At 39.4% G+C, this 17,414-nt stretch overlaps 1 protein-coding gene across 1 annotated transcript in view; it reads right to left on the bottom strand.

Moving 5' to 3' along the window:
* col27a1a (collagen, type XXVII, alpha 1a) overlaps positions 1–17,414 on the bottom strand; it is a 72,639-nt gene that overhangs the window by 27,882 nt on the left and 27,343 nt on the right. The window contains exons 10-22 of the mRNA XM_039681829.2: positions 16,956–17,000; positions 15,531–15,584; positions 13,498–13,542; positions 12,678–12,731; positions 11,650–11,694; positions 8,188–8,241; positions 8,055–8,099; positions 7,127–7,180; positions 6,833–6,886; positions 2,474–2,527; positions 2,278–2,331; positions 2,142–2,195; positions 2,016–2,060 (exon numbers count right to left, since the gene is read on the bottom strand). Coding sequence (XP_039537763.2) covers positions 2,016–2,060; positions 2,142–2,195; positions 2,278–2,331; positions 2,474–2,527; positions 6,833–6,886; positions 7,127–7,180; positions 8,055–8,099; positions 8,188–8,241; positions 11,650–11,694; positions 12,678–12,731; positions 13,498–13,542; positions 15,531–15,584; positions 16,956–17,000 — 657 coding nt within the window. The remainder of the gene's footprint in view (positions 1–2,015; positions 2,061–2,141; positions 2,196–2,277; positions 2,332–2,473; positions 2,528–6,832; positions 6,887–7,126; positions 7,181–8,054; positions 8,100–8,187; positions 8,242–11,649; positions 11,695–12,677; positions 12,732–13,497; positions 13,543–15,530; positions 15,585–16,955; positions 17,001–17,414) is intronic.

Below are 17,414 nucleotides of genomic sequence, written 5' to 3'. Positions count from 1 at the left end.
AATCAGCGAGTCTATTTGATTCCAAAATAAATGACCAATTAGCATTTGCATATTGTCGCCCTATTGTTAGTTTGATCGCTTCTATTGCTCCTCATTTGGATAAAGGTGTCTGCTTAATGATTTTAAATATAAATACAAATTGATTTTTTACACAAAAAACAAACAATTCTCATTTTTTTCTGTGATTGTGGGTGAAATATGACTTTTCTTCATGAGATTCATCCATAAGTCCCTGACATGTTTGATTATGTTGGAGAGTACGCGAGTATGCATACTAATACACAAGAGCTGCGGTCAGAACACAAAGAGAACATGCTGAACGCCTCACCGACACATATCCAATTACTGACCGCACAGAGGAAGATGAGGAAAACAGATACCTGTCTGAGAACAGACTGACCGAGAACATCCACAAATGTTTTGAGTTTGTGCCAGAGAAGCGCTGAGTTAGGTTAAACAAGAAAAAGAGGAACGAAAGAAGGGAAAAAAAGAGGAAAAACAGAGACAGAGCGGGAATGTTATGCAACACAGGGGATGTTCACAGCGGATCCTAAACGTTCTGCCTTATGAGGCTAGATTTATTCTTCTGTTTTTTAGAGAAAAAACATTCCCAGAGTTACATGCTTTGATGACATTTTAAATTAAACTTATTTTATTTTAAGATTCCCCATTGCTCCACCTTGTGGTCCATTGGGGGAATGTACATTGCTGACACAAAATTAAAAAGGGGAATGTCATGAACTCATGTCCAGGTCATATTTCAACCACAAATCAAAAGAAAATAATGTACAAAAACATCTATCTAGGGGGAAAAAGGCATTTTTGGCAGCATATAAAAATAGAGTGGATGAGCAGGACTGCTTCACAACTGTCTCAATCTATTAGGGGTGTAAAAATATATTGTGTCACAATATATCGCAATACAAATAAGCAATAATATGTATCGTGGCTAGTGACCATCTGTATTGTGTGTAGTTCACCAAAAGTAAAAATTACTGTGTGAGAAAAAATTAAACTTTTCAGAGTTTTAGTGCCAATACTACATTAAACTACTTTATATAATGTTGAATATAATGTATAATAATGCACTGGGGGAATATTTGTGTGTGCTGATAATGCCAAATGTAACCAGTAAAAGTGGCCGACATAATTTTAAATATATCTAGTCAGTGACAGAGTTCAAGCATATTCATCTAAAATAATTCAGTGTTTTCAGCGTCAGAATCATGAATATTGTTATTCCGGAGTCTCTATTGTCCTGTGCTTTAGGTTTCAGCACCAAGTCCAATCTAGTATCTGATGACTTGACTAGCCTACCAGTCGAACTAACTAACTAACCAACTAACCAACTAACTAACTAACTAACTAAAGTATCTATAACAAAAATGTTTATTTGGAAGTCTAAATTGAACAAACTCATCATCAGTGCAACTTCAAAGCCTTTAAAACATCCTGCCTAAAAAAAATAATAAAAATATTTTAGTATCATTGAAATACTATTATAGTTTTTAGTAATATTTTGATCAGTTTTAGTAATTTTGTTGGGTGTTTTTGTAATTTTTTATGTCTACATAGTTATGTTTTTTTTTAGTTTAGTTTACTACACAATTTTACTACATCAAGTTAAACTAAATTTAAATGAGAAATGTTGCCTTGGCAACCAGCTGAAGTTTAATTTTTAGACATTTTACTTTATTTTTAGTTAACATTTATTTTGTAATAATTAGAAATATCTCCTTTTTAGGGTTTCAGTTTTAGGTAATTATAATAACTCTGTCTAAAACAATCACACATCAAAAATCACATTTCTTGGAAAACATATATTTTCAAAAAAACAAGACACCCGTTTACCTACAAGCAACCAGCCAAAAGTAATTTTCAAATGTGCTATATATATATATATATATATACACACACACACACACACACACACACACACATATATATATATATATATATATATATATATATAACATTTACTTACTTTACTTACAAATGTTCAAATCACAACTCACCTCGAGTCCTACTGGCCCCGGTGGTCCTAGAGGACCCTCATCACCCTAGAAATTAAAATGGAGATTAACTCGTTGTCTCACAGGCCTATTTTAATGACATTCAGACCTTGCAAATAACACACACACCTCTCGTCCAGCCGCTCCACGAGGTCCTGGTAAACCTCTGGCTCCAGGCTTACCCTATGTAGAAAACACCAACATCATGAAGATGCAAATATTCAAAACACCCGTTTTTACAAGATTTTCTTTATATATAACACACCTTTGGTCCCTCGGGTCCATTGAGTCCAGGTTTTCCGATGTCACCAGGGAAACCCTGTGGAGAATTATAAATGAGTACATCAATCAGCATTACAAATATTTTGTATACTTGTTAACAGAATAAACTGTTGCGACACATTCAGACATGAAACAGCATCTGTGTAGTTTTAAAAACGTTATGAGATGTCGATTCCTACCTCAAGTCCTGGTGGACCTGGTAATCCACTGGGCCCTCTCTCTCCTGTCTTGCCCTTCAAAACACACAAATTCACCCAGATTATGATTCGGACACATACACTGTTACTCTAGACCTCCTGTTGATAAATGGACAAAACTCACACAGGTTCTCAGGTACATTTAGGGTGTATTCACATCAGAATGTGGAGAGAACATGCTCTCATGTGTGCCTACCATGGCATGCTGACAGTGTGTAATGGTCACTTTGTGCTTTATAGAAATCTTTGTAAAGATGAGAACTGCACGTGTGCGTAGTGTCAGTTAGATTTTCTTTGAATTCTTTCTTATATTTCCTTTTTGTATTGTGATCAGAGTTGGATGTTTGTTTGTGTACTTTTTCTGGCTCGATCCCCATGTATGCGGACGAGTGTAACGTTTGAGTGGTTCTATTAAACGCGGGGAAATATGACAACTCTCGTCTCTTGTGCATCTTTTCATCTGACCATCTCATAGCTGTCAACATTGAACATTGAAAATAAGGGAGTTTTCCCGGAATCCATCCCCAAAATAAGGGATTTTTTTTTGTTGCACGATTCTCACCCACAAACTTTAAAAATAAAGCACAATCCTTAAAAGTCTAAGGTGTTCATAACTAGCCTATGTGTGAGAGAGAAAGAGACAGTGTCATTTAAAGGGAAAAAAATCTACATTTGGATTAGCATGTGTTGCTCTAGCATTTGGACAACAATTTCAACATTTAGCCTATCACACATCTTCCAAAATCCGCAAAATAGGGAAGTGGGCTGTGTTTATTTTAATTACATTTACACATTTTGTGTAGCTTTAAAGAGCCTATTTAGCCTGATGGTGGACCATCACTCAGAAGACACACTATCTTTATATCCTCCTGAGGCCCAGAACGTTTTTTTTTTTTCAAGTTTTTTTTTCTTCTTCATATAATCACATTGTTAAGAGCTTAAGAAACAAATGGAAAAAAAGAAAATATATATTTTATTCATATATTTGAAAATCTATTTATAATAATTATTACTTGTTTAAATTACATTGATATTTTAATTTATGTAAAAACCTAGACTTTCAAACATCAAAATGTAATGTATTAATATGTATTCGAGTACAAAATTACATTCAGCTAGCCTAAACATCGTTTCCTATTTTTTATTTATTTTTTTGCCTGGAAACGCAAAGAAATTCCAGGCAAAGATACACGCCTGCCTGTCGCGTGAAAAATAGGCGTCAGTTCTATTTCTAGCATGCACGCGTTTTCTGGAGACGCGCGTGTCACGCAGGCAGCGTGCAAAAAACGGACACACCACGCAGCCAGTGTGTCTCCGGCCAGCGCGCGCGGCACCGCATCCGAGGATAAACGACTTCAAGCCGAATCTGTCCGAGCCCGTACGTCTCACACAATCAGAGAGTAAAAATACGGTATATTTTACGGGAAAATGCTCAAACGGGAAGACAGCGGGAAAAGAGCTAAAATACGTGAGAAACCCGGAAAAAACGGGAGGGTTGACAGCTATGGACCATCTACTGTTTTTTTTTATCTCTGGGCAACATCTCAACTTTGCGTCACAAGTGGCACTGCACAGAAGACGGATAAGGTGTAAAGTTTTCATTCATAGAGAGGGGCTATGTTCACACATTCAAATAATGAGATTCTTATTGTGTAACACGTGCTGTCAATCTTGTCGCTTTTAAGTTTGTCCAGTTTAAAGGTGCAAAACGCAAGTATCTGAGTTTCTGCAGAACTACGCCCCCTCTGGCGACAAGCAAAACTGCGTGCGCGCTCATGGAACACACACACATACACGCACGTTTGCACGAGCTGTTCATAACCACATTGTGCGGCACACATCTTTTGTTACAGTCATAATGAGGTAATACAGTTATAAATCTGCAGGTCATTTAAAATATATGAAAGGAAAGGCATTCGAGTAAATTACACACTTATGTGTGTGTGTGTGAGGGGAAAACGGGGGTAGTAGAAAACTTCGGTTTTTGTTTCCATCTCTCTCCATGTTGAACTGTTTTATGTGCTTACTGTATCCACTTATGATTGTATTATTATGGAAACACATTCACGAACAATATAAGTTATTACTTTGTTTAGGACCCGTTTGAGCCCTAGAGCAGACCGGAGATCTCTCCGTTTGTTGAAAGCTTTCTGATGTTGACTCTCGGATAGCTATCTGATTTATCAAAACGATTCCATTACACCTGGTCACATAAATGTGTTTTTGGAAAACAGATATTAATCTGATCTTCAATTCCCGCGCTATATACAGATTTAATGAAGTGCACGTCACCGAAAGCAACAGATATGAGCTGCATTTTATTAATCATCGGCTAATTTCAAAATCAGCAAAGACAGCAATAAGAGAGAGCGGCAACAAATTCAGAACTGGTAAAATCATTTCATTTCTTTACTTTCAATGAAGATGGTAGTGTTAAGCGTCTGCGACTTACTTTCACTTTGATTTGCGATAGATTGCGGCGTGCTGGCTTTATGAATAGGCGCTCAGCTGCTCATCTGAGGTAATGCGCGTCGTCATATATGACTAAAATAACATGATGACATATAGCCTGGTTTCAACAACCAGATGCATTTACACTTGTCTATTTTCATCTGGAATACGGCCCAGACCCGTCCTCAAGTGAGCGATCAGATTCAAATCCGTCTCGAATGCGTTTCGGAGGGCAACCTGGTCTTTTCACGATCGAATAGCTATCCGATCACAGAAAACGCATGAAGTGGCCAGGTGTAAACAGCCCCTTTGAATCCATCTTCTTCATTTGTGGAAAGTTGACTAAAGTTGTGTCGCTCGAGTTGTCTTCTCTGATACGGAGAATGGCGGCGAATACACTAACCTGCAAGACATAGGCACAAAGCCAGGCGAGCGTGAACGCGCATGACGTGACGCCCAGTCTCAGATTCGAGCCCGAATCCCTCTTATTTATTTTACTGTACAGGATTATAGAGGCGATCGCAGTGATCAGAGAAGGGCTCATTCAGCCCATCAGGCGATTGTTTAAGCATGTATGGGTTAAAAAACGGCTATTTTTAACATGAAATGTTGCGCAATGCACCTTTAACGTAAATGAACACAGCATCATCCTTGTATTGTAACTATTGTTACATTATATGAACTGCAAATGATTTACTTTTTTTGCATCTATGCGCGATTAGACTAAAGAGAACGCTCTGTATGTGAATGTCCTGATGCACACACTTATTCACTCATTTCAATGATGCACACACGACGCGCAACAGTATCGCTTGGCCAGACAGCGCGCCGGGAATGGAATTCTCTTTCGACGCAATGCTTTCTTGCAATTGGGTCGGTTCATGTTCACACCGTAAACGAACCGTACCAGAGTCCGTTTGGAACCGTACCGAGACCACCTCTTCAGCTGGGTCTCGGTTCGGTTGTTTGGTCCGCACAAGAGTTTGATTGCTGTATTCACACCTGCCCAAAAGGTCCGCACCAAGGGGGGAAACGAACAAGAGTTTGATTCAATCGAACCAAACAAGGCAGGTGTAAATAAACCCTTAAAAAAATTTCAAAAAAACAAATGTGCACTGCAACAAAACCAGACAAATATAGGCAAAATACTTATGTTCAGTTACACCATGCAGCTTTTTAATACCTGATTAAAAAACTATTCAGTTAAAGTGGCTAAATTATACTCTTTTACAAATTCTTTATTTAGTTTTTGGGGGGTTTCAACATTCAAACATTAAAATATTTATCCTCGCTTCCCAGTCTGTCAGTAATGCACTGTTTAGTTCCCGTCTCTATGAAGCCCCTCTTTCAGAAAAGCAGTCTGTGCTCTGATTGGTCAGCTGGATCAGTGTGTTGTGATTGGTCAACCGCTTTGAGCCTGTTTGAAAAATGTTACGTCTTTTACCATAACAATGAGTTTCAACACGCTACTAGCGAACTCAACCAGGCCCGGCCCTTTATTTTGCGTATGAATTATTGAAATGAGGAATATTGCGACACGTTCTTCCTGGGAGAAACTCCAGACTGCAATGGAGGCGAGTTCAGAAACAGTGACACTTATATAGAGAACCTTTTTCATGCTCAAACAGCAACATTAGAAAGTTGAACATGTAAAAAAGCATTATAGGTACTCGGCATCATAAGCATCATAAAAATGACTCGCACTACTGATGCGATTTTGTATGGCGCTTTAGAGACTTTTATTTAAAGTTCAGAGTTTTGGTTCTCATGGGGACTAATTACATAGAAAAAAAGCAATACGAACGAGAATTTCTACTTTTAAGTCATACGTATTGGACCGTGAGGTAACGTGAGTGTGTTTATCCAGACGGATCATAGGAAGAAACAAACCTGTGCTCCTGGTTTTCCACGAGGTCCTGGTGATCCTGGCAAACCTTGCACACCCTGAAACAAACAAAAATCAAATGCACACAGTTAAATATTCATCAGATTAGCACAAACACAAGTTCACAAGCATGTATGTGAGAGAGTGCATGTGTAAATGTCCATGAAAGCTCTTAAATCGGCGATTAGAAGGTGATTTGATTTAAACCATCAGACATCTGTACGTCCGCTGCTCTGTGCTGACAGTGTGCAAATGTGTGTTTGACAGAGGCAAATGAGGGGTCACTCTGGGAGATGTACCTTGTCTCCTTGGAACCCAATCTCCCCCTGCTCTCCAGGAAGCCCAACGTCACCCTGACAGAAAAAAGGTGAAAGAGAAGGAAGTAAGTAACAAGTTATGAAGTCGAAGGCAGAAAAGAGACCATGAGAAAGTGACGGGAAGATGATTAGGGCAAGAGTTCATTCAAGCCTGATCATTTGAACAAATGTAGTCATAAACTGTTAAAACAACAGTCCAGATTTAAGTTATATGGACAGCATTTATAGCATAATGTTTTTTTTAGCACAAAACATCATTTCTTCCTCAGATTTTAGAAACAATTGTGGCAAAAGTACATCCACAAGACTTAGACTGACTGGAGACTAGAGTGCTAGAATCGCTCACTGACCTTTTCTATGTAAAATTAAATCTTTTAACTTTTGCACAACATACACAAGGACACCAGACAGGGACTGTTTTTATGAATAAAACTCTAATTCATACAAATTAAGTTGGTTATGAACCACTTCTTATAGTATTAGCATTGCAAAATACATAATTTAAACAATATTATAGGCAACTAATTCAAGTGGAATAAATACAAGCTTTAATTTGGCATTTTTAATACTTCCAGAAAGCTGACCCAATAGACTTTCAATGTATGTGCGTTAATAAACCTGTTATTCTATAAATAAATAAATAATTGTATATTTACAAAATGGACCATGATAATAAACATTATGCCATAAAAGCTGTCGATAAACCTTAACGTGTACTGAACTCTCTCAAAAATCCCTCAAAAATAATTCTACAGAACTTTATTTTGACGAACCCATTTAAAATCTCTTTGACCACGTGCCACTCAAGGCTTGAGCTTTTAAAACATGCGTAACACAGGGTGGCCAATGGGGAGAGAGTATTTCAATCACATGCTGCAAAAACAGGCCAATAACAGAGTATTCAGATCACCTTATCACCTTTCAGTCCGGGCTCGCCCATGTTCCCCGGGACGCCCTGGAACAAACACAAACACACAAACACTAAAGTGGCTGGTGAGTGCTTGAGAAACAGTATGTGTGGGCTACATGTGTGCATGACTTACTTTCAGTCCGTTTGGTCCTGGTAAACCGGTTATCCCGGCAGGGCCCATATCACCCTGGAGAAAAGAAGAGAGAAGGTTTGAATGTTTTATTGAAGTAAAACATGATGCTCAGAGGGCCTGAAGGGGGCACATGATCTCCATTTGAACAAACCAACTGAAAATATGCCATCAACTTGTTTGCATTTATGAAAGCTAATGTGGTTTTAATATGCACATCATGCTGGTTAGGTGAAACTGATCCGGCTGTACTAAAACAGCAACAGACACAAGTTCTTATGAATGTTGAACACAGTGAGCAGACATCCTGATAAAAGCCTGACAAAGTTACAGGTGGGATGTGATTTGTATCGATGATTAGTTAGAACTTTAATTTAATTGCTGTGCTACCGGTCTAAGGTTTTGGGTCTGTACGATTTTTTAAATATTTTTGAAGAAAGTCTCACACAGGCTGTTATTTACAGTAAAACAGTATTATTTGAAATAGAAATCTTTTACAACATTATAAATGTCTTTACTGTCACTTTTGATTAATTTAATGCATTCTTGCTGAATTAAAGAATTAAAGGAGTAGTTCACTTTTTAAAAAAAACTTTTGCTGAAAATTTAAATCATCCCCATGTCATCCAAGATGTCCATGTCTTTCTTTCTTCAGTCGAAAAGAAATTAAGGTTTTTGATGAAAACATTCCAGGATTTCACTCTGCTCTGATTGGTAAATGGCCAAGTCTGTTGTGATTGGTCTACTCTGCTCTGATTGGTCAGAAGGCCAAGTCTGTTGTGATTGGACTACTCTGCTCTGATTGGTCAGATGGCCAAGTCTGTTGTGATTGGTCTACTCTGCTCTGATTGGTCAGATGGCCAAGTCTGTTGTGATTGGTCTACTCTGCTCTGATTGGTCAGAAGGTCAAGTCTGTTGTGATTGGACTACTCTGCTCTGATTGGTCAGAGGGCCAAGTCTGTTGTGATTGGTCTACTCTGCTCTGATTGGTCAGAAGGTCAAGTCTGTTGTGATTGGACTACTCTGCTCTGATTGGTCAGATGGCCAAGTCTGTTGTGATTGGTCTACTCTGCTCTGATTGGTCAGAAGGTCAAGTCTGTTGTGATTGGACTACTCTGCTCTGATTGGTCAGAAGGCCAAGTCTGTTGTGATTGGACTACTCTGCTCTGATTGGTCAGATGGCCAAGTCTGTTGTGATTGGTCTACCCTGCTCTGATTGGTCAGAAGGCCAAGTCTGTTGTGATTGGACTACTCTGCTCTGATTGGTCAGATGGCCAAGTCTGTTGTGATTGGTCTACCCTGCTCTGATTGGTCAGATGGCTAAGTCTGTTGTGATTGGTCTACTCTGCTCTGATTGGTCAGAAGGTCAAGTCTGTTGTGATTGGACTACTCTGCTCTGATTGGTCAGATGGCCAAGTCTGTTGTGATTGGTCTACTCTGCTCTGATTGGTCAGAAGGCCAAGTCTGTTGTGATTGGACTACTCTGCTCTGATTGGTCAGATGGCCAAGTCTGTTGTTATTGGTCTACCCTGCTCTGATTGGTCAGATGGCTAAGTCTGTTGTGATTGGTCTACTCTGCTCTGATTGGTTAGAAGGCCAAGACTGTTATGATTGGTCTACTCTGCTCTGATTGGTCAGAAGGTCAAGTCTGTTGTGATTGGTCTACACTGCTCTGATTAGTCAGATGGCTAAGTCTGTTGTGATTGGTCTACTCTGCTCTGATTGGTCAGAAGGTCAAGTCTGTTGTGATTGGTCTACTCTGCTCTGATTGGTCAGAAGGCCAAGTCTGTTGTGATTGGTCTACTCTGCTCTGATAGGTCAGAAGGCCAAGTCTGTTGTGATTGGTCTACTCTGCTCTGATTGGTCAGATGGCCAAGTCTATTGTGATTGGTCTACTCTGCTCTGATTGGTCAGATGGCCAAGTCTGTTTTAATTGGTCTACTCTGCTCTGATTGGTCAGATGGCCAAGTCTGTTTTAATTGGTCTACCCTGCTCTGATTGGTCAGATGGCCAAGTCTGTTGTGATTGGTCTACTCCGCTCTGATAGGTCAGAAGGCCAAGTCTGTTGTGATTGGTCTACTCTGCTATGATTGGTAAATGGCCAAGTCTGTTTTAATTGGTCTACCCTGCTCTGATTGGTCAGAAGGCCAAGTCTGTTGTGATTGGTCTACTCTGCTCTGATTGGTCAGATGGCCAAGTCTGTTGTGATTGGTCTACCCTGCTCTGATTAGTCAGAAGGCCAAGTCTGTTGTGATTGGTCTACTCTGCTCTGATTGGTCAGATGGCCAAGTCTGTTTTAATTGGTCTACCCTGCTCTGATTGGTCAGATGGCCAAGTCTGTTGTGATTGGTCTACTCCGCTCTGATAGGTCAGAAGGCCAAGTCTGTTGTGATTGGTCTACTCTGTTCTGATTGGTCAGATGGCCAAGTCTGTTTTAATTGGTCTACCCTGCTCTGATTGGTCAGAAGGCCAAGTCTGTTGTGATTGGTCTACTCCGCTCTGATTGGTCAGAAGGCCAAGTCTGTTGTGATTGGTCTACTCTGCTCTGATTAGTCAGAAGGCCAAGTCTGTTGTGATTGGTCTACTCTGCTTTGATTGGTCAGATGGCCAAGTCTGTTGTGATTGGTCTACTCTGCTCTGATTGGTCAATGGCCAAGTCTGTTGTGATTGGTCTACTCTGCTCTGATTGGTCAGATGGCCGAGTCTGTTCTGATTGGTCTACTCTGCTCTGATTGGTCAATGGCCAAGTCTGTTCTGATTGGTCTACTCTGCTCTGATTGGTCAATGGCCAAGTCTGTTGTGATTGGTCTACTCTGCTCTGATTGGTCAGATGGCCGAGTCTGTTCTGATTGGTCTACTCTGCTCTGATTGGTCAATGGCCAAGTCTGTTCTGATTGGTCTACTCTGCTCTGATTGGTCAATGGCCAAGTCTGTTGTGATTGGTCTACTGCTTACAGCGCGCATCAGAAACAAAATGCACATTGCCATATCTGAATTTGAGCTCCGGATCTTCCTCAGCACTTGATAAAAACAGTAACAATGACGCCAATTTAACCGTATCAATCTCAGCCTTAGGACAATCAAAGTGGATTTGCTATCGCAGCGCAGAAAACTGACGACAACACAAACCAAACTCTTCCAGTCTCAGTCTCAACTAGTGTTTGAGGGTCAAAACACATGTTGTTTGCGGGCAGCCAGTGAAGACCATAGGCTGGCATTATGCAAATTTGTTACAAACCCACGTACATTTTGTGCAGGAAGTGAGACTAGCTTCAGGCAGTTCAGAATTGGTTCTTTCATTTGGGAGACAATAACTCCATTTATCAGGCACTCCATTTATCTCAATCACTGATTTTTGAAACTTTGCAAGCATTTTACAACAGCTATATAACAATACACACTACAACAAGAAAGGTGATATCTGAAAAAGCATAATGGGGGCTCTGAGTAAACTCTTTCACTTACAATCAATCCAAGGACACCAGGAGGACCAGGAGCTCCAATAACACCCTGAGAAAAACACAGAAACACAGAGCATTATGCTTTTTAGAGCATTAGGCACAGAATGCTAGAGCTTCATGGGTTAGTACATGCATGTGCCATTCATAATATGCGCTGTGTATATGCACTCTCTTCGTATTCCGAGATATTAATATGGCTGTAGAAACAAGCGTGTGCTGTAGAGAGAGCGTGTGTGAGTGTTATTGTAGAAACAGAGATGGTTTGTTGTTGGCTCAGCGGCGGCGTGCTGGAGCCATTTCCTCTCGTTCCCCTGGTGTGATGAAAGGATGAAAGGAGCACTTCACTTCTCTTTGCAGGAAAAGGGAGAACAGGAAATGAGAGGGCTTTCAAGTTCCTGTTTTTACACTCCCCACATTTACAGGTGAAAAAGAGGCGGGCTTTGACTTCAACAGTTCCTGTTATGACGTCACCTTCTCTATCCAAATCAGAGACATTAATTTGGAAATTATTATTTTTACTGATCAGAAATATGATCAAATATATTATGATATTGACCATAATAAGGACAGATCCCATATTTAATTTGATGTAAAAGATGTGACTTTTTTCACAATTTTTTTTTTTTTTTTTGGAAAATTGTGCTCAGCCAAGATAACGTTTTATGGGGGCTTTTCACAGACATAATGATTTTTATACTGTACAAACTGTATACTCTATCCCCTAACACTAACCACCATCACAGAAAACTTTCATTCTGTAACAATCATTCTGTATGATTTACAAGCTGTTTTCTTCATGGGGACCAAAATATCCCCACAAGGACAAGGAATTCAGATATTGCCGTCTTTGTGGGGACATTTTGTCCCATAATTTAGGGTTTACCTGAACCACATAGACACACACCACTTTGGAGGCTGTTTGTGATGCAGACAACCGTGTAGACGTGCATTTCTCATCTCTGTTGTGAGTGTTATCTGCTTTATCAGAAAAAGATAAACAAATACATAAGAAAAACGAAAGGTTCCACTCACTGGTTCCCCATCCAGTCCTGGCGGCCCTCTTTCTCCAAAATCCCCAGGAAATCCCTGAGAGAGAGACAATAATCACATCACTGTCAAAGTCACTTATGACATCAAAGATTATCTAGACAAAATTAGATTTTTGTAAACAATCATAAATTGTTCCTGTGACGCTAAATTCTAAGTGGTTTCAAGGGTGTTCTGGATGGTTCTGGCTCTTGTTCGCGTTGTTCTCGATGGATGGATGGATTAAGTTTTCTGAGTGTTATTAGCATGTTGCTATCCAGCATGTTTCCACCAAAGAGTGGATTAGGGGGATTGCTCAAATCACTAACCCTTAGTATGAGCAACCGTGGTAGTTATCACTGCTAATGATGACATCACTCAGATAACTCACTGAGCCCTGCTGATGCAACAGGAAATGTATGAGGTCAGATGTCAAAGGTCGTGTAGATTTGAACAAACTCTGCATGGCTGATTCTGCATCTTAGTAACTGTGTATGTGGATCTATTGTGTCCCAAAAGCAAAGGGACAATGATGATGTCATGATCCAATGAAAAATGCAACTCTCTCTCTCTCTCTCTCTCTCACACACACACACACACACACACACAATTATATATAAATAACTATTATTTACTAAAACTATACTATGCATGGAGCTTTAATGACCTCATATTGAGAAACTACATAGACTGTATTTTAAAATGCATGTGTTACACTGTAGGGCCATGCAATACAATAAAATGATTACATCTTTGTACATTTCTCACATACACTTACAACAAACTCACATCTGTATCTATAAAGTATGTTGAGACAAAACTTTACCGGCCTACCCATCTTGCCCCTCTTTCCTGGTGGACCAGGACTACCCTGAAAAAGACAGAGAGGCAGAGAAAGAGAGAGACACTAAATATTATGGTCAGCTGTGATTAAAAGTCTCATGCCATTAGAAAGAAGCACTCAAAGACCCCACTACCATGGAATTGTGTGTGTGTACACACACTCTCCATTATCATATGACTCATCCAAACACCCTCAGCAGAACACCAGAACCAGCTGGAAGTAGTTTCCACTCTCTCTCTCTCTCTCTCTCTCTCTCTCTCTCTCTCTCTCTCTCTCTCTCTCTCTCTCTCTCTCTCTCTCTCTCTCTCTCTCTCTCTCTCTCTCTCTCTCTCTCTCTCTCTCTCTCTCTCTCTCTCTCTCTCTCTCTCTCTCTCTCTCTCTCTCTCTCTCTCTCTCTCTCTCTCTCTCTCTCTCTCTCTCTCTCTCTCTCTCTCTCTCTCTCTCTCTCTCTCTCTCTCTCTCTCTCTCTCTCTCTCTCTCTCTCTCTCTCTCTCTCACACACACACACACACACACACACACAATTCCATGATAGGATCTACTGTCATACATCTACCAGTAGTGGGCAGCACTTGCTTTACAAATCTACCACTAATCTATTTCCATATTAATAACTGTAACAGCTGTTAGAATTACACTTAACAGCTATAGATACTAGATTTATATTTTCTTCAGGAAATACCTTGTGCTTTAAGTGAGGGAAAGCTTTAAGTATTTTAAAATTAGCCACAGTAAGTTATATACCCATATACTAGTATGCAAAACAGCAGTATAGTCTGTGCTACTAAACATACATTAATATAATGCAAGGAAAATCATAGTACAAGTGACATGATTGCATAATCTTTACACAAGGTTTAAATTAACATCTTAATTGTCACCGTCCCAACGCATGGCGCTCTTTTTATTGCCTTTCCCCCCCCATCAAATATTTTAGCAATCATCATAAATTAGGCATTTAAAAGCTCAAAAACTTAATCCTGTGAAAAACGTTTTGAAATCACACCCTCCATTACCATGTTATACGGTATTTAATCTTCTTTTAAGCAGAGGAGCCCGCTAATCTTGACAAAACGCATATCATTAGAAAATCTCTGAGACTCAAGGTCCCATACTCTTTTTTGATACTAGTGATATTGTGACAGAAATGTATTCATTTGTTACAGGAGAAAATTCTATGGAATGTGGCTGTCGCCCGGTGGCCATTATTGGTACAGCACCTAAACAAAATCCCATAGGAACATCAATTTTTTGTGATGTCAAATTCGGAGCAAAACTTGATTAGACATATGGCTTTTATTTTATAGCAATACACTTCTAGAACTTTTTTATACTTCCATTTTTTTTTTAAGTGCTTTCACTTTAAAGGGATACTGCACTTTTTTTTGGAAATAGGCTCATTTTACAACTCCCCCGGAGTTAAACTGTTGAGTTTTACCGTTTTCGAATCCATTTTTTTGATATTGAATTCCGATTTTCTGATATTTAGACGAATATCAGAAACCAGACAGTTTCTGGTCTCATTGACTTCCATAGTAGGAAAAAAAATATGCTATGGAAGTCAATGAGACCAGAAACTGTCTGGTTTCAGATATTCTTCTAAATATCAGAAAATCAGCTGAATTGATTCGAAAACGGTAAAACTCAACAGTTTAACTCTGGGGGAGTTGTAAAATGAGCCTATTTCCAAAAAAGTGGAGTAACCCTTTAAAAAGAGACCAAACTTGAATGACAACCATTTACATTTGGATAGTGCATTTTTCATGTCTATGCTCAAGAAGGGGGGTGACAGTTAAGGAGTTAGTGTTTGTGGTTTAGAAGACTATAAATGGGAAATCATGTCATATGGTTTATCATGTCAATGATGTGACAGCATTAATCAGATGTTTGTTTTGTTTAGATTCATGGGAAATACTTTAGCTGTTGATAATTGTCAATAATTGACTGTTACGAACACACGATTGCTAAAAAAAAATGACTCAGTGAAGGAGGAGTCATAACATGAACAGACTCACTCTTTCACCATCAGCTCCAGGTAAACCAAAAAGCCCCGGGATTCCAATGAAACCCTATAAAGAAAGAGAGAAACAAAGAGAAGCTCAATAGTGATGCATGGAGCAGAGAAAATAGGAAAGAAAAATCACAAATCATCAAATTATTTCCTCAAAAGTAGTTTTCGGGTGGTTTTTATCCAAAGCAGCTTACAAATGAGGGATACAACAAGCAATTAGTTGCTAGAATGTTAGGCTATATTTGCTTAATAGGCTATCCATATGAATTGCATAGACCTATTCTCTCACAATCACAAAATGTACCATTTATACTACAACAGCTTTAGGAGAAATATCCAAGACAAATGTAAAACTTAAACAGAAACTCTTCCGAGTAGTAAAACTAACCCTCAGATGAAATAAGACTTTAAGATAAGAGTTTAGTCTATATAATTGGCAATCCAATGGATGTCCACACACAGTATGATTTGATCACAAGGATGAACAGATGAATGGAGAGGTGCTAGGATGGATGAATGGACGTCTTCGTGTTGATGCAGGCCATGAAGTAAGTGTATATGCCCATGGACTGCATGGTGCTGGCCTCCACAATGTAGTCCAAGGGCACATACGCTCACTTCAGGGAACAATCGATGGCAACATGCACAAACAAACACAGGGTACAATGAAAACAAATGCATTCAGATTCATGATTCATGCATTCAGCATGGAGATTCAACTCCATGCAAGGTGCTTTGATACAAATGTGCATTGGACGAAACGTGTGTGTGTGTGTGTGTGTGTGTGTGTGTGTGGTGCCTAAAGACAGCAGGGCCTCAGTCTGATTTTAAACAGGAAATTCCAGCCAATGTGGGCGGAGTCTATCCTGATAAAGAGCCTTTAATACAGCTCAACTACAAACACAACAGCTCGAGCGCGTGTATGTGTGAGCACACTATATAAAGTGGCACAGTGAGAGTAAAATATAAATTGTTTCTGAATACATCAAACAGATGACAGCAAAATAAATGAAGGTGGTTGTACATGTGAACATGTTAATGTGACCGTAGGAGGCTAAAAACACACATAAATGCACACTTATGGCTTGGGCAGCTGTCAGCAGCAAATTTGTCATGGTTGAGTCTCTGTTGACTCAAAAAACAGAAAAAGGGAAAACCAGAAAACGAGGGGGAGACGGAAGAAAAGACGAGCTGTAGTAGTGAAAACCCCTCTTATGGAGTCAAGGTCAAATCACTTGACTTTAAAACTCAAATAAGTCGACAAGAATGTCAGAAAAAGTCTGAACTTCATTTTCAGCTCTTTGTAAAAGATCAGACATTGCAAATGACCTAGCAACGGTAACCATAGGCCGCTCAGACAGCTCAAATATCACAATGACAGCGTTGTAAGTTCAAACACACATCAAACGGGAAGAGGACGTGTACACACCCGAGCACCTTTCGGCCCAACAGGCCCTATTGGACCAGGTAAACCCTGGAAGAGAAGAGAAACAGAGACTTCAGTGACGGGCTTAGGATTTAAATCAACACACATCATTTAACAGGCAAACTGGAACCGAAATAAATAGCTTGTTTCTTTTGATAAGTATCCAAACGTGTGTGCCCACAAGAACAAACAACACCCTGATGAACTTATAATGGCCTTATCATAGGCTTTCATGAAGAAAACAGAGCCACAAAACTACTGTGACATTTTAATATTTAGGCTGACAAGCAGAAAGTAGCTATAGACATTTTAAGTAAGGATGATTACCATAAAACAGAGGTATAACACTAATATATGAAGTGAAACGGAGTGATATAACCGTACGTGAGGTGATTTTTGACAGCGATTTACTAATCAGATTCAAGTATTCCAAATACCCAATTCATATGGTTCAACGAAAGC

The sequence above is a fragment of the Pimephales promelas genome, chromosome 19 (genome assembly GCF_988280905.1).
Source record: "Pimephales promelas chromosome 19, fPimPro1.hap1.1, whole genome shotgun sequence".
Taxonomy (NCBI): domain Eukaryota; kingdom Metazoa; phylum Chordata; class Actinopteri; order Cypriniformes; family Leuciscidae; genus Pimephales; species Pimephales promelas.
This window is presented reverse-complemented; position numbering and strand designations above follow the sequence as displayed.